This window comes from Rhamphochromis sp. 'chilingali' (assembly GCF_963969265.1).
Source record: "Rhamphochromis sp. 'chilingali' genome assembly, chromosome: 12".
In the NCBI taxonomy this organism is placed as follows: Eukaryota; Metazoa; Chordata; class Actinopteri; order Cichliformes; family Cichlidae; genus Rhamphochromis; species Rhamphochromis sp. 'chilingali'.
The window spans coordinates 23,719,387-23,737,510 of record NC_137939.1 but is presented as its reverse complement, the minus strand read 5'-3'; the positions used below and the strand labels follow the sequence as shown (position 1 = coordinate 23,737,510).

At 42.5% G+C, this 18,124-nt stretch overlaps 1 protein-coding gene across 2 annotated transcripts; it reads right to left on the bottom strand.

Annotated features, from left to right (window-relative positions):
• Positions 1 to 9: 9 nt before the first annotated feature.
• Positions 10 to 17,149, bottom strand: LOC308407779 (uncharacterized protein). 2 transcript variants are annotated; one of them, XM_080899633.1, is made up of 3 exons: positions 16,671 to 17,149; positions 2,015 to 3,741; positions 10 to 1,689 (listed from the first exon to the last, which is right to left on the bottom strand). In XM_080899633.1, exons 2-3 carry the CDS (start codon positions 3,581 to 3,583, stop codon positions 1,231 to 1,233), a joined length of 2,028 nt encoding a protein of 675 aa, XP_080755759.1. In that variant the 5' UTR covers positions 3,584 to 3,741; positions 16,671 to 17,149; the 3' UTR covers positions 10 to 1,230. The 2 variants fall into 2 exon arrangements, with proteins under 2 accessions (XP_080755759.1, XP_080755760.1); XM_080899634.1 differs by lacking the exon at positions 16,671 to 17,149 and adding an exon at positions 6,355 to 6,584.
• Between the last annotated feature and the right edge of the window lie 975 nt (positions 17,150 to 18,124).

Below are 18,124 nucleotides of genomic sequence, written 5' to 3'. Positions count from 1 at the left end.
CATTCACAATTTTTAAAAATATACATTTTTTTGTAGCTATAACATTTAAAAAGAAAAATCAAATTTTTGAAAATAAAAAAAAACCACAAACTAAAGTGAGAGAGTGTGCTGAATCAGAGAATACCCGTATCTGAGTTTAAAATACTTTCATCATTTTCCCTGCCTTCAAACATATACAGTACATAAAAAATGAGATGGGAACAAAAGCGTACAGTACACAGGGGTCAAGAGTATTCACAAAGCATCATGTTCCAACGTGTTATTAGCACCATTACTCTTCAGCCATACTGCACTTTTTTACTCTTTCCATCATTCAGTTTTTAATGGAAAAACACCATGAGTGTCGAGGCGATGTGGCACAGACCTGTCTGTGTGGGTGGGATTGTCTGTTACGCAGTTTTCATTAGTGTTCTCCCTTTCTCAGAGATAATGTTAAGAACATATTGGAGAGTAATGCCTTGACGAACAACCGTTTGAAATGACTCCCAGTGATGAGAATAAAAAAAGGCTAAGAGTTGCTCGTACATTCACCTTGCCTGCCCAGGCCGACCCGTAGGCATCGGCTCAGAAGCAAGAAAAGAAGAAGAAAAAGAAAAGAAAAATGCATTGCAAAATTGACGGAGAGATTGCATTAAATCTGTTTAGCATATTTACTGTATATAACACCTGTAATGCAATATATATATAGTCAATTTTTGTTCATGTATATCTGCAATTCTTCAGTAGCATTAACTTTCATAACACTGATTGAAAATACCCTGCAGCAAACACTTTCGGTAAGTAGGTGTGGGGGACAACAACCATTACAAAAACAGAGTGAACACACAAGTGCTTGATTGTCTCACTAAATGTCATCAGTGTTTGTAAGCAGCCATCCAGAGAATCTTCAGCTGCTGCTCCTTTCAGGGCTGTGCTAAGTTAAATATGAGGGATGGAAAGGAAAGGAAAGGGAAAAAGGTGAAAGGAAAGGAAAGGAAAGGAAAGGAAAAAGGGTAATGAAAGGAAAGAATGGTGGAGGAAGGGGCCTTAATAGAGTTGACTATCATTTGGGCAGCAGTATGGACACCTGCAAACTGTGTTTTCTGTTGTTTATATATATATATGTATTTTTTAAATTTCCTTCCCTGCAACCCTGCCTTGAGGTCTCTCCATTGTTTGTCTTGGTTGGTGCAACAGAGACAAGGAGGGTGTGTATGTGCGCCTGTGTATGTGTAAGTATGCATGTGAGTTCTACTGCCACTTCATTAGCTTGGAGCCATGAGGTAAATCCAGGAGGCTTTCATCAGTTCTGGTTGAGGGAAGGGTGTCTGGGGCAGACCAGCGCCGTTTGCGTGGGCGCTGCTGGTCCTTAGCCAAGGGCTCTCGGGCCAGAGCGCTTGGAGGGGCCGGCACGGTTGGGTGTGGGTGTTGAGGCAGAGGGGGAGGAGGAGGTGGTGGTGGCATCTCCTCCCTGTGCGAACTGCTGGATTCTGCTGCAGCCCTCGAGGGTAGTTGCGTGCGATGGGTCCTGGAGCTGGTACGAGTGTGTGTCCGATGGGTCGGGGTGGGGGTGAGGGCCAAGCAGACATCACCCTCTGTGAGCTGGCGGCAGGGCAGGCTGTACAGCTGTGTGGTTCTCTGGGGACAGCAAGAAGACCAGCCTCTGTCTTGCACAAAGAACGGATACTCCACCAAGACCTTCAGTAACTCCTACACAAAACCACAACATTGTTATAAACTCAAAGAAAAGACAGTGCATGTCTGGCACTTATTATCAATACAGTGACACGTTGGTGTTTAGCGAAATGTATAAACCAACCTATAAAATGCAGCTTTTGACCAGGGAATATCAAAGAAATAGCAACCTACACTATGAATAATCACTAAGTTTGTCCTTTAATATTTTGGCTATCTACTTGAGGATTTATATCTATCAATGTGTGTGTGTGTGTGTGTGTGTGTGTGTGTGTGTGTGTGTGTGTGTGTGTGTGTGTGTGTGTGTGTGTGTAAGAACATATGTCAAAGCAAAGCTGACCTGAGTGTTGCGGTCTGTGAGATGGACATGCAGGTGACTGAAGCCTTGTGTACTACTGGGGGAAATCTGCAGGACGGTGCAGGTGCTGAGGTGGAATTCTGGGGAGCTATCTGCACTCCTCAGGAAGTCCTCAGTCCTCAGCTCCTCCACCCGCTTCAGTCGCCCGCTGGCTAGCTCAATCAAAGAACCCTTGGTGAAGTGAGGTAGGAGTGCAGGGGGAGATGGGTGATGATGGGAAGGAGACAAATCTCTCCCTCTGTCTCTTTCTCTGTCCCGTCGTCTCTCACGCTCACTGTCTCTTTCTTGGTCTTTGTCATACTGTGATTGCTTCTGTTTTTCTTTATCTGTACTGCGCTCCCTCTCCCTTTGTGTGACCTTGTCTCTTTCTTGGTCTCTGTCCTGGTCTCTTTGTGGCCTGTCATGGCTGTTAGGTAGACCCAGTGGTGAGTGTGGTGAGTTCCTATAGTTGTGCTGTCTGGGGCCTGGCTCCCTGTGCAGGCTGTAAAGACTTGTTCCTGAGGAGCTGTAGAGTGGATAGGTTTGAGCCTGAGGGCTGGAGGGACATGCCGATCCCAAGGAGTAGATGATTTGGGTTTCAGCTGGTGTGGCCCCTAGGTGATCCAATAGTCCCCCTCTACTTGCCCTGGAGTCTGGTCCAAGAGGATGGGGACTGAGAGAAAGCAAATTGGAGCTGGTCTTAACTATTCCAGGCAGATGTCTATCCTGCAGTGAGGAATGTGGCTCAGCGGCCCCCTGAGCTTGAGAGTCTGACAAAAATGGCCCTCCAGAATGGATACGTGTTGTTAGATCCTCCTGCTGTCGCCGTCCACCATTGGCATGGGAGCTGTGTGGACTAATATCAAGCTGGGCTCTGCTGCTATCATTCCCATAGTCTCCTGTGAGCAGAGGCCTAGAGGCTGAGGCAGTCCTGCTGCCTGACCCATCCAGGCCATTGGGCCGCTTTCCCAAGTACCTGGGTCTCACTTCAACTAAGCTTGGTTCTTGGGAGTAGAGAGGGTGGTGGCCAAACAGGTATGATGGGGAAAAGAGAGAGGAGCTATAGTCCCGCCGACCGCTGTTAATATAGGACCACATCTCTCTGGGACTGGCTGGGAAGGGAGTCTTAAAGGATGAAGTAGAGGAGGATGATGGAGAAGGTGGCAGAGAAAGGGGAACCTCCCCTCTGAGCCACCTGGAGTGATGGGGCAGGGATGAGGAAAGAGGATCATCTCTCCAAGCGGGTGATCCTGAGCCCCTCCTTTCGCTGACCTGCCCTGTGAAGAGCGGAAGAGAAACAGTGGGTGAATAGCTTAGGGTCCATGGTATGGGCACAGGGAGGCCTGGTATTGGAGCAGGAAGGGGTGGAGGAGTATGTAGGAGATGCGGGTTCGGATTTGCCTGGACACGGTCCCTTTCACTGGCTTCTCCTCTCCCTATACTGGACCGACTCCGCAGAGGTACAGGGGGTTTAAACTCATCCAGGGGGATGTGGTGTTCTGCTGATCCTTGGCGAGACTCCCTCTTCTTCGGAGGGAGGCACTCTTTGCCGCGGTCAGGGCTGGGATTCATGGGTGGGCTCCAGCGGCAGTGGGGGCCCCCTGTTTATGGGTGTAGGCTAGGTCACATGGGCCTCACGGGAGAAAGAGGGGTGCAGACAGAGGGGAAAGCTGACACACAGCATCACTGTCAGATCACTGTGGATTCTCTTGTGCTGAAGCACCACTCACCTACAGAGAGGATAAAAGAGGACAGAAAACAGAGATAGGTGGGTAAACTTGAGGGAGGGGACTGAGACAGAAGTAAGAGAGATTAAGTGTGAACACTGAAGAGGAACAGTCTGTTAGGTCCTGGCATCAGTTGTAGTTAAGACTTAGCTGTCAGTCTGGTCAGACATACAAACAAACATTCTGCTGTATCAGGCAGATGGAGAGAAATCAGTTGGTGACTCCCTCTTCCAAACTACTTTAAAGAGGTTAGAAACTCCAAGCTTTTCTGATTGCTGTAGCTAATTAGTCATTACCTTTGCAGTGCGGTGGGACTGAAACCACCCAACTTACTCGATTCATTCAAACACATTACTCCCACATGTGGGCTAAAAATACATTTTGCAGCCAGTGAAGTTCAGAGGCAGTGCAGTATGTATGTGTATGAGTGCGCAAAAACACACACGTAGAGCACTCACAGCAGGAGAGTTTTCATCTCTGACTCTCGGGATGATTGGAATATGCAGATACGTTTTTGTACCACTTTCATGAACCACCCCCTCGACACCCTCGGGTGCTCTCTTTATTCTATATAAGCCTTACTACTAACACCCCTCCAACCCTTCTCTCTGAGACAAGCACATGGACAGCAACAGACACACAAATACTCCCCTCAGGCAGCTGTACTTACTCCCCCAGTGAAAGGCAAAGCTGGTCACCACCCACCCAAAGCTGACAGAAGCACTGTTGATATTACCACCAGTTGTTGTGGATACAGGGTATATGTCTTTGCATATTAATTATGTGTCACAGCAGGGAATGCAGGGGGAAAATGCGCATCTGTTTGCGTCCCTGCACGCACGTATGCGATGTTTGTTTGCGTGCATGTGTTATTTTTCTTTTTTCCCTGGAAAAATATGTGAATGTGTTTATTTGTTTAGGTCTTTGTGTGCGTGTGTGTTTGTGTTTGAGTCCTCAAATGTGTCAGAGATTTTGCAGCCTTGTTTCATTCAGTGAGAAGTGCGGGGGAGCTCCTTCAATTCTTCTCCAAATGCTTTAAATGAGCTCTTTTGAAATGATGGCTGCCACGCTCTGAGTCCAGCTGTTCCCTCCGCCGCCACCGCCATCGTTGTTCCCGCCGCACCAGCCCCGCACTCACCCGCAAGTCTGTCTCAACTGCCTACCGACTCCCTGCCGTCTCACCATCCGCCACACTGTCACCATGGCAACTGTATCCACACACACTCACACATCCAGCTGGTTAGAGAGGTTAGATAGGGATACTCCATAGAGAGGCGGGAACACTGTTGCTCATCAAGTGACTTGGTCCAAAAACAGAATAAGTGTTAGAGTGGAGCAAGCTGTTTGTGTATCTGAGTTGAAAACTGAAAACTGGGCAGTGAGAGGAGGGGCTTTCTTTCATCCCGGATGCCGGCAAGAAAGGTGAAGAAAATTCGTAAATGTTTATAATGCACAATAATTAGGTTAGTAGATGAAGCAGATGATGAGGGTCAATGTTAAGTGACTTCTTTTAAGTTATGCTGAAAGCTGGGGGCTAAAAAAAGGCCTTGTGTTTCAAAAAAGATATATTCTGGATATGGGGCCTTAATCAGACGTTACGTAATCTACAGACATTTTCAATGTGCGTTCATCTGAGCTGTTAATATTTATGTTCACAATAATTTGTTAAATTCATTGACTTAAAGTTTTATTGGTTTCTTCAATATGCCAAAAAAGCCTTTTTAGAAAGCAATAAAATAAACCTAAAAACAAACATCAAAATCAACAAAGTATTCAAAGGCTTTCTTATGTTTTTTTTTTCTATAGCAGAATTTCATTAAACAAGCACTTGTCTAGAATCCAGATGTCTTAAATAATAATAAAAAAAATTGGCTTCAGCTTTTGTCCTCATATGACTCTTATACTCTCGCCATCTTGACAGTCATTATGAAAAAGGTTGTCAAAATAGACCGAATATAAACTTGCCAAAAAAAAGTACAAGAAAACAAAGAACACAATTGTACATGTGGAGGAGTTTGCAGAGAAATGTCAGGTTCTAACAGAATACTCCTACACTGTGCAGACATGCACACAGAGAGTTGGAATTTAGCTGGAGCTACTGTTGTTGTAACATTTAAATATATCAAAAGCGTCCGATCAAAGCCATAATGATGTTACATGTTCCTTCCAATTAGGGATTCCTCAGTTTTTTGCATGGCTTTGTAACAATATATGCAATTAATAAATGCAAGTGTGTCTCATTTTCACTACAACTTATAAAATAATCCATAAATGTTCTTTTTATTACATTGAAATGCAAAATGCTTACATTTTCAACTTCTGAACAACTTCAAAATTTGACATGTACATTTGCAGTGCTCTTCCTCGTCCCGCCTTTTCTCTTCACACATTACTCAGGAGTAATGTCCAACATCAGAAAAACAGAACTGCTAAATTTTGGTTGCTACTTTTGCCTACTTTGATATTTCGCCTATTTTTTTTTAAATAAAGAAACATCAAACAATAGTTCCATCATTCTAACTGCAACAAAAACACATGTAATAGGTGCTCTTATCCAAGGAGAAGACAGACAAGTTGATGGAGTTGCAAGTTGTTGTGACTTGATGTCACACTGACCTTACAGCAGGCTAAGCAGACATCCCGGAGTTGGCAGTCATTCATATTGTAGTCCTCCCAGAGGGTCAACCCACTCCTCAGCTCCTTACTGTGCTACACTGCTTCTCCAAAGCACTACAGCCAGTTACAACACCCGCAGATATCAGCAGCTTCCAGCTACACACTGCCTCTGATCTCTGTACGCATGAAATAGCACCAGCGAGCCCACCAAACTGAGGGAAAAAACTGAGAGCCTGCTATCCGTCTGTGTCTGTTGTGTATATGAGTACGTGTGTGTCAAGTGAGTGTGTATATGCTTGTGTGTGCAAAGGGCTGAGGAAATGAGTAATATCTAGCAGTGAGAAACATGTCTGCTATGCAGAGCCACACAGGCAGACCAGTTGCTGCTGCCGCCCACTTGCTTTAATCACTGTGAGGGATACAAACATGCATACACTTATATACACACACGCATACACATATATGTATACATTGTATACATATTTATATTTATATATGTGTGTGTACACTTATATAAATATATATATGCACACACAATCGAGGATGCAGCCCATATAGATTATATACTGCACACCCAATCTTAAATGCATAAAATAAAATAAAATAAATCAGTAATGAAAATCATTCATCTATATGTGTGAACATATTTCAGAAGACATACTGCCACATTAAAGTAAGGGAGGGATAAAGGGGAGGCAGAGACTGTTGAGAGACAGGGAGGGACGTGGTAGGAGGCTCATCCTACACACACTCTCAGACTTAGGCTTTTGCTGCTGCTTCTGACTCAAAACTAAACCTCACATCCATCAAGCGCGCACACACAAATACACACACACAGACACACACACACAATACTTGTTCTTTTTTGTTTATCTGTAGTTTCATCTGAATTTGTGTCCTTTGTTCTCATCAAAGCACTTTATGGCGAACCTGCTTGTTCAAAGAGCTTTTATGAATACATTTGATTTGACTTCATATGCACACACACACACACACACACACACACACACACACACACACACACACACTCATACTCAAGCTCGTACGCTAACAGGAGCACTGCAGGAGAGCTCTGAATGATTTGCTTCAGTGATTCAGTCGATACAAGTGAAGTGTGTTGGTATAGCGGGTATGGCTTATTAGGACTGTATCGGCGCGAGCAGTGTATTTCATTCACAGCGAGAAATCAAAAACCTGTCAGTGATAAAGCCTTCTGAAAAATAATAAACAGGCCCTGCACTGAAAACGCAATACTATGCAAATAACCCTGTCTGATTCTCGTCAAAGAAACAGGGCCAAACCTCATCTCAAACAAGCTTATGTTAATTATCAGCACAAAATTGCGATTCAGAAACAAGAACATAAAGTGGAGCACAAGAGAAAAAAGGATTTAATGAAGCAATCAAATCATTATTCACGGTTAAGTGAAAAAAAGAAATCTTTCTGTTCCTTTACAGTTCTATAAGCAAACCATTTGTACCCACCAACAGCACATCAGAAGTTAATCTTGTCTAACTTCTCATCTTCAAAGAAATGGAAAGCTAATCAGACAAGTAGGTGTGTGTTCAAAAATCAGCCTAAAGGCCACATTAAAACAATCTCAGAGTCAGGCGACAACTGCCAAGTGCATCTCCTCTGACATTTAGAAAACATTACTTGTATTTTTTTTTCAAAGTGAAAATGATGTGCATCGAGGTTGTGTGGGCATGAGTGCTGTCTGCTAAAGCAATTGTTAAATTTATGTGGGTTATTTGAGTATCACAATCATATCACAAGAGACTGTAGGTAAATTCATGAGGCGGTGCAGATTAAGAACAACACGGCATATATTAGGACTTTAAATGAAACTAAATTTTACATTAAAAATAAAATAGAAAAAAATATTTTGAAGGTAATTAGATTTTTTTTTATTAGGTAGACTGCTCCACTAGGCCATAATGAATAAAGATAAAATATACCAAGTATAGTAGGAACAAAGGTAGTTCACAAACAGAACATAATTTGCAGTTGTTAAAAAAAGCTGTATTACATTATGTTTATTTTATAATTGTTTCTCACTTGTCTTGCATTTCTTTCCAACCCATTTTTATGACAGCGGGAGCAGTAATTATAACAAGAGCTATGAAGAAATACTCAAAATCCATAGTTTATCTTGCAAAACTATATTTATGGTGATGGACATGGACATAAAATCTGAATCACAAGTCCCTGTGTCGCTGTTTACATAAAAGAAACTTAAATGTAGCTGTGCATTTGCACTTTTTTCTGATCTAGAGCAATAATTAAATATGCACTTTTTTTCTATGGTGTATCACTTTCAACAGTGCAAAGTTACACATTACTGTATGTGGGAGATTGACTGGAATGGATTCGCACTTACGCCTTTACCGCTTGCACTGTAACTTGTTGGCCAATCATTGCAATAGAAAAGAAAGAAAAGAAAAAAGATGAAACGGTTTTATGGCACTGCATATCACAAAGAAGAAGAAAAAAAAAACCCATCGTGGCAGATGCCTGCAGAGGCAGGATAACACATTCCAAAAGATTTGGTTTTCTTCGGCAATGCATTGCAAGGGGACGTATCTGTTGTGATTTGGATGAGAGGCTGTAGCCCGACAGACAGAAATGACAGAAGGCGTATAAAAATCGCTCTGTAATTTACCATAAAGCACTGCACGAACATTTCCACTTATTTTTACATTTTTTAAATATATATTTCCTTTGTGCTAGTCAGTACCGTAGAAGAGTGTGGTATTTCTTGTATGTGTAGCAAAGACATAATAAAAAAAAAGAAAAGAAAAAATAAAATGTACGGAAAATAAGTCTCACAGATTTTGAAAACTGGTTCAATTATTTTGCATATTAAGACTTATTCATTATACTTTACTAATACTACTATAGGTTGCTAATAATTACACATACCATATTACATATAAGTGACATATGTAAGTGACTGACAAGATAGCAAGCAGCAGGCAGTTGTAAATAATGATTTACAAGGGTGTGCCAAGGCCCTTCTAATCAGTTAAAAGAGTGACAAATTGCCTTTCTGATGTGACGAGACGAGATGTGGAGGCTGAACGAATAGTTTTGAAAATTTCAACTTTGAAAAATACACAAAAGCAACCAATTTCTAAAACAATGGCTGATTTACTGTACCTTTATTTCATATATATATATTTTTTATTTCAATAAATTGGATGATTATGCAAGATAACTTGCCGCTTAAATAAAAGATTTTAAACTAAAATCAACAAAGCCAGGTCAGTTAGCAGATGCAATACTTTCATATTGGGAAAAAAAAAAAGGAAATAATTTAAATGTTCAGGTGTAAATAAAATCATATGAACACAGTCAGCTTTTATATGAAACACTATTCAGTATTTGATAGACATTTACACGTAATAGCCCAGTCATAGTGAAAGAAATAGGACTGGGTTCATCACTGGGTATTTACTATGACAGAGGTATAGAAATGACTGTTGTCTTCTACTTATGTAGCACGCTTTGAAATTCAAGCAAATTCAAACGTATATATACAAATATTAACACAACAAACACACTGCGTGTTAATCATTTATGGTACTATGATAGCACTAAGGCGTTTGGTGTACTCTTCCTCAGTCTCTTCTGTTTCTGCTTGTCTCACTCTCTAGCTTTGCACTATTTAATCTGTCCATCTCACACCTACACACACACACACACACACACACACGCACACACATGGGGTCAGGCCAAGACGAGAAAGGTCAGATGAGTCAGACTACATCCAACAAACCGTAGCAGGAGTGTAAAGTACCATGAGGGGTTAAAGACCTCTACAGTTGAGGATTTAGAGAGCATGGGACATTTTACTTTTTTTTACATTTTTTTTTAAGAAAATGACATTTAGTGTGGGGGTTCCCCACCCCCAACCAACCCCCACCTCTCCCTCATCCTCATGTGTAGCCTTGTATTAAGTATCCGATCACGTTTCAGGCTGGGTAGAAGATCTATGATGGACGTCTGATGCAGCAGAAATTTGTTGCTGAATGTAACAGATCAGAACAAAGGGAAGAGAAGAGGAGACAAGAGAAGAAGATGTGGGGGGGAGAGGAAGAGAGAGAGAGAGAGAGAGAGCGAGAGAGAGAGACTTTATATTTATATAAACTTTGTTTTGATTTGCACCCACCATTCCCTTTAAGTCAAGCACACCATCACATCGCAACTGATCCACTGGATCCCCTTTGCTGTAGGGGTCAAGCGTCTTGATTAATTTGTAGACCAGTTAGCAAACATTCTCATTCGTTATAATTTTCTCATTTATTAGGATGAGCTGTGGTGGTAGAGTAAGGTTGAGGTGTGGGATGGGAGGGGTGGGTTGTGGGGGGGAGTACTACTAGCTTTGTGCAGCAGATTACTCTACAAAAAGCCAGGCTAAGCTGATAAAAGGACACGGTGATACGGGCTTGTTGGGCAAAACGCCAGGTCAGCCTTCAGGGCACTGACCCATTCTTCAGCAGGATGAGCCAGCAGCCCTGCCCGCAGCAGGTTCATCATAATGAAGATCAGATTATGGCTCAGGAGTTACTATTAACACCCCTACACACACACACACACACACACACACACACACACACACACACACACACACACACACACACACACACGGCAGGCTCCATGTACACAAAAACGTGCATGCAAAGAGTCATAAGACTGATTCTTTGTTCACTTATGACAGCTGTGTACACCTCATAGCTGCATAAAGTAATAAATATATTGCTATTTTTTTTTGTATGAATAAGATCAACAGTCCAGCAAAAATAAACATCACATATAAACTCCTAAACATGACAACTGAAAATACAACTGCTGAAGATTGCAAGAGCAGAGTTAATAGGAGGAGAGTATGGCAGACTACAATGTGAAGTCTGTAATGTATTGCTGAGTTAATCCCTGTGAATCCTAACTGGTACGGCCTAAGGCAGGCTTAGTATAGTTCTGGGAGGAAATCCCCCTATGTAGTGGTACAGGCCATTAGCCCCTAGGGTATAAATAGGGCAGCTATTGCTCCTTAAGCTGGCTTTTACGCAATATCAGTTAAAAATATGACTTGACTAATTACATGCAGGTCAGCCAGTCAGCAGAAGCAAAAAATTCTCCACCTCATGCTCCTCTTTCTTTGACCGTGGTGGCCTGCTGCTGTCTGTCTCTCTTTACTTCTGTAAATACTTCAGTGTGCACTTCACATACAAGTGTGCACACATGGGTCAGCGCGAAACAACTTGACAGGTATTCTGCAAATCTTGTGGCTGACATTCTCTGGGGCGGGTGTCATGCAATTGTCATTCATTGACATTTAAAGCGTCTGCTGATGGAAGTTTCATTTTTGCATTTTTCCATTGTCTCAGTGTGATCATTTGCCTATAATGTAGCATCTACACCACATATGCTTTCAACCACCAAGTACTTAGATTGGTTTCAATTTCTAGGCATCAAATAGTTCACAAAGATATAAAAACACACAAAACAAACACCAACTGACTAGTGTTTGTCAGATGAAAACAATTCTTATGCAATAGCAGTGATGTCACGCATTGCAGATGCACAGTCATGCTTTGGTATTTTCCATCATGGGCCTCACAGGCTCCTTTTTCTTTTAACTTAGATCTCCAACTTCTTATGTACATTCTCTCACAGGTAGAACAGTCAGAGTTTTGGAATTTGTGAATTAGTGACATGATTAACCCGACTCAGAGCCCTTCATCCAAGCCGTACTCTCACACTATGAAATCATCAGCTTACGAGTGGGGTGGAGGCGGGAGAATAGGGGAAAGCCAAAGGGAGGGTGATGAAGTCTGATGGGGTGAAAAGAGCTTGAAAGGGAGAGGACAAGTGTCTGTGTGTGTGCGTGTGTGTGTGTGGCTGAAGAGGAGGGGGATTACTTTTCATTCCAAAGTTTTGTTGTTTTTGGCATTGTCCCCTGGCGACTGCCACTCAAACTGGGTTTCTGTTGGTTGTCTGGTTTAGCAGCAAAAATGTCAGCAAGCTGTAAGCAAACATAGTGATGACATCTCCATGGAGAGAGCATGGCCAGGTCTCCTGTTGGTAGCTTAAGTGCCATTCATTTTCAGAGAGACTGTCTAGACTGGCTTCACATATACTGTCTAGAGTACCTTTATCCCTGCTGGTATTCAAGGCAACATTGCTATACACTGCCATTATTGCTATTGCTGTACAACCCCTCCCACACCAAATCTGCCAACCAGCCACACACGGTCACAGTCATTTACTCAACACATGCTTATTCAGTTTGTTATAGAGGGTGCTGCAAATTATATCGAAATATGATTGAGTGGGCTTAATGCTTCGTTTCAAAATGAATACAAGGAAAGTCCCAAATCCACTTGAGAGAGAACCTTTATCACCCATCAATTTGATGATGTCTGCTCATAAAAAGAAGATAAATTAAATTAGTGAAAGATGCTTTGATGAGTTATTTTAATATTCTCCAAGACCAAAGGGGGGAAAAAAGAGACGAAATGAGTAGGAAGAGTGCTCGGATAGAAAAGGTAATATACATCCCACTTTCGGATAGGGTTTAAGGTCACTATTGATACAGGATGTATCAGATGTTACACCTTCAGTACAGTGACACCAAAGCCAATACTGTGCATTCTATTGTTTGTGCACACCGGGTCTGTCTGAGGGAGCAATTTTACTTGCACGGGCTTCAGCAGGCAGAACGGCAGGCTTGGCTAAAAAACTGTGGGTGTTAGTGGTGGGTGGCCCGGTTGAAAGGTCACTGACCCCTATTGTAGATGAAGTGTGGAGGAGTAGGAGAACATACTGCTTGATCATACACAAGGGTTAGCATGTCAAGGCCAAGGAAAACGATCTGTATATATACAAAGAGCAAGAACAGACTTGGATAACCGGCAGATTAAATATGTAAGTTTGCTTTTGACCACACACATACACTGGTTTATAAGCATATACATATCTTCAGTTAACATAAAAAATAAGCAGATTCAAATGGAGATTCATCGATGAAATGCCACTCCCTGCACCTTCATCTCTTAGGACACACTGATCAACAGGTGTGCTGTCACCTTAAAGCAGTCTGGCACAGTGTCAACTGTATTCAAACACTTGCCTGTGTTTGGGATTATTCATCACACACTCCTGGCTCCTCTGCTGAGCTCCCAAGCCAATTCTCATACCATTCCAATTGTGGGAGTGCTGATCTTGGAACAGCAGACATGCAAGTCCCTTTGACTGACTAAAAATGGCACAAATGAAGAACTACTTCATAATGAAATAAAGTTCACAGAATAATTACCTAATGTCGCAGCTTCTCTTTTCACTATGCCTCCTAAATTAGACGCTGTATGAGTTTATAGTAGGACAGCACTAAGGTGACTCCCTGTCCATTCCTTGAGAGGACATGCAAGACTGGCAAAGACACGCAAGCTTTTGTATGCCAATAGGTGTGACTTGGAGTGACAATGAGGGTGATTATTCCTCACACATCGTGCCTGAATGTTTTCTTGCCTTCTAAGTTCCTGAAAATAAACTTGTTAAACAAAATTAAAAAGAAAATGAACGCATAAATGAGGTTACGTGGAGTTAGGTAAACTCAGACACTTGCTAAAATACTGCATCCACGATGCGCTTCACTGTGTTCAAGACAGAATTTTCCCCTTTTAAATTCAGCCTTAAAAGTGACTCGTATATATGAGCAACATATGATTTCTTTAATCATGTCTCTGCATGAATTTACACTTCATTCTGTAAGTTTTCCCTTTTTGTGCCTTTCACTTTCAGTCTCCTTACCCCACCCACTCTATGTCTTCCTCTCCGTCTTTCCCTCTCACTCATCTGGGTAGCTGTTTGAGAGCATACACTCAACGTGGGTGGGAGTGCTAGAGTAGAGTATATGACTGTTAACACAAGGTGCAGGGTGTGTGTGTGTGTGTGTCTGCCTGTCTGCGTGGTGCTGTAGGTGGAGAGGCACAGCAGGGCGTGAAGGAGCGCTGTGATAATGACAGGCCATGCATTATATAACATGCAGATTGCATAAGGAGAAGATTATTTTGGGTCCAGATATTGAGGATGTATAAGTAATTTTTTTCTTTTTTACGTGGGTGTATAGCACTATGCGCACCTCTAAGTGCACGGATGTGCGTTTGTGTTGAAATGTTCTGAAATGTACTCACTTTTGTGGTTTCTTTCGAGGAGTGTGTGGGTGTTAAGTAAACTAAAGTGTATTATGTGTTTGTAAGAAGGGGGCATGAATGTTTTCAGATTTCTTTCATAGCTATCTGCATATCAAAACAAGTATGTGGGAATGTTGGCACATTTGTGTACAGTGTGCATAAGGGTGTCTTTATTGCAAGCTCCCACTCATTATCACTTTTAGACTTCAGAGAGATCCACTTGGAGGAAAAAAAAGGGTTGAGTCTCCCTGTTGGGTGAAAACCTTGTAACTTCCAGTTTTGATGATTTTCGTGTTTGAGCTTGTGTTAAAAGAACACGCGCTCCTCTGTGGACTGCACAAGTTTTATGACTCTCTCACAGTCACTCAGTCACAAGGTTATGGTCCTGCAGGATGTGCTGTTTGGAGTCACAGAAGTGAGGCAGCACAGATACAGTCTCCGTGTGCCACTGCCTCGTCTGTGCGCCTCGCTCCATGCATGAGTGTGCCCCTGTAAAAATAGACCTCTTAAAGGGCCAGCAGCCACTCAACCCTCTCCCACAAGAGGCCTGTTCTCCTCTGCATGGTGACAGTACTCTAAGAAACATGGCATGGGAGAACATGCTGTATTTCTAATTCAGCCCACAGAGAAAAGTTGTATTTCTCTTTCCCAAAATATATATAGAACCATCGCTACATTCAGTTTGCCTTTACATCATTCATAAGGGCACATCTCTGTACACTGGAGTATATCATAGAGCCGTAGGCTTTGACTTGTTAAGTTGCTATAACACAAAATAAACACGGGAGATCTGGGTTTTGAAAACACCCATTTACAACTAGAGCCCTGCTCTGGCATGAACCTGCACTGATACACCAGAGGATCCCTGCTTCAAATTGCAAATGACAAATTCAAAGCAACGATTGCACCTTGTAGATGAAACTCACGTTCCTTTCAGAAACAAGCATCTCTCAAAGCAATCACACTGAGACATAAGACTTCCTGTACACTCCAGCAAATCACCCTCATAATTGAAGTAAGTAAATTAAGTCGATGGGGACAAATGTTATATGCTTCCCTTCAATCACATCTGTAGCTGAGAATTGTTTGAACCTGTGAAATGTTCCTTTATGCAGCATATGGGATGTCACCACAACAGAAGGACAGTGCTTGATGTAGCAGAAATAGATACACAGAAATGATAACTGTGCACACTGGTGGAGTATGAGTCTCCCTCTATCTCTATCTCGAATGGGAAAGAAATGAGGAGGGAGCAGTCAATAATGGAACTACAAACTGGCTCACATGTTCTGTGCTTTCAAGAGGAAAACACAGAAACAGAAAAAATCGAAGTCTTTGACTAAGTAGACTTTTGAAGTTAATTAAAAAAAATAAAAGGGACTTTATAAGTTCTTCCAGTGAATAATTATAAAGCATCTCTTACACTGCTTGAATAGGAACTTAGATCACAGATGCCTAATGCACCTGCCTTTGATTGCATGAGCTCTTTCCTAGACTTGTCCCCAACATCTGCAAATCTTTTCCCCCCTCTACTCCTCCTCCATCATTCCCTTTCTAAATTTTCCCCCACATGGGCTAACCCCACCCTCACCAATATTATACCCATCCCTCCCAATTTAAGTGGGCTCCTCAAGGGCCCCCTTGCTATCTCTGGACCAAGGCTATTTAAGCCCACTGCTCTAATTCTGAAAGCCCTGATCTGCCGTCTGAGGCTGAGTGATGAACCTCCACCTCTCTCACTCTGTCTGACTCCATCTTTCTCACACACTCCTCTCTGGATCAGTCACACTCTCCCTCTTGTTCACACGCTCTCTGTTATTCTCTTCCACGCACACAAACACCCACACACATAGGTGCTGACTTACATGAGTCTGTACAACATGTTCATTCACATGCACGCACACACAAACAATTGAAACACATTTTCTAGCTATAATCAGATTAGCTTACTCTCAGAATACATGCACCTACAGTAACTCATGAACCAGTTTTTTCGGGGCAATCGAATCACACAGCCCAGTCTGTTTATCCTGTCACTCGAAGTTGCCAACACACCTGTGCTCTCTCTCTCATACACACACGCGCGCACTCAGAGGAGGAAGCAGTGTGGTCACATACCTTGCCGGGTGCCTTTGCGTAGCAGGTATCAGAGAGTTTACTCATTGGATCAGGCGGCAGCAGGCACGTAGGAATATCCAGTTTTGACACTGCGAGTCTCTTCCTCCTCTCTACTGCTCAGCCTTCCCTCCCTTCATCCTATTCCTGCCTCTCCTCCTTCTCACTTTCTAAACGCCTCTTTGCTCTCTCTCTCTCTCTCTGAGTGAGTGTGCTCTCTGTCTCTCTCTTGCTTGATCTCTCCAACCCCCTCCTTCCCTCTCTCTCTCCTTGTCTCTTTCTATCTCCTTGCTAGCACACACCTTGTATATATCTCACTGTTATAACTTCAGTCTACAGTCATCCCCTCAGTAAGTCTCTCTGACACACAGCAACATTTAATAACTTTTTCTTTCCCCTGCCTAACATGCTCTCTGTCACTCTCTCCCTCGCTGGGAGTGTATAATTAGACAGAGCTCAGTGGTAATACAGTCAGGCTCATTGTGGGAGCCTTAGCGTTGCTGCTCATGTTTGGCTGATAGCCCAGTGGCTTCTCTCATTAACCTCCCTCGAGCTGCAGAATGGACCGGCCCACAAGCTGTGCTATTTGCTGCAACACCTCAGCCTCTTAGCCCATCAGCCAATCACAGTCAGCGTGGACAATAGAAAAGGTGTGCTTGCTGGGCACACAGTACTTGTAGGTGAGACAGCTAAACATAATCACTAAGTATTGACATGCTGTGACAGATGAAGTGTAATACCAGCTGTCCAGATCTGACACACTGAGAGTTTCGTCATAGTCATAACAAGTCAGTTCTCTTTTTAGCGTAATCACTTGTTCATGATCTGCGTGCAGTGCCATCATGTGCTTTTCTTTCAAGCGTGAAACCACAAAAGACCACTCACACGTCTTATTGCAAAATCACTGAGGTATGGGAATGTCCTGTGTGATGTAGCAATAAGTCATATGCTTTTCTTTACTGTACTGTGTGCTCCACTTCCCATAACATATGACTTGGCATAAGTCCTTGAAGGGTGGTTTCTTTAACACAATGTGACAGCTGTGTAGGATCAACATCAGCAGTTTCCCATCAATTGAATGCCAGTAAAATCACGAGATCTTTGGTTCAAACAGAACTAATAACTAAACATTTCCCTATAGAAACTTTAAGGTAGTTCAAACAATTGCCGTTCCAACTCTTTTCTTTAATCATTAAATTACATTTTGCACTCTAAGGACAACTAAACAAGGTTTGGGAGCATAGGTTTGTGTTGACTGACATTCTGGTGGGAAGCTTCTTGTTATGAGGTTAATTTCTGTTAACTCTTGACTGCGCTGAATGATTAAATACAACTTAAGAGTTCTAATGTATGATCTGCATGCTTTTATTTAACAGTGAAAGTAAACAGAGCTCAAGACTCACTTATTTGTGATCACAAGCTTCCCTGATTGATCAATAATGCATAGTTTCTGTTTA

Excerpts from the sequence above, each read along its gene's own strand:
- LOC308407779 (XM_080899633.1), bottom strand. The coding sequence starts at position 3,583 with ATGAATCCCAGCCCTGACCGCGGCAAAGAGTGCCTCCCTCCGAAGAAG. Across the intron at positions 1,690-2,014 it reads TCACAGACCGCAACACTCAG|GAGTTACTGAAGGTCTTGGT; the intron begins GTCAGCTTTGCT and ends GGTTTTGTGTAG.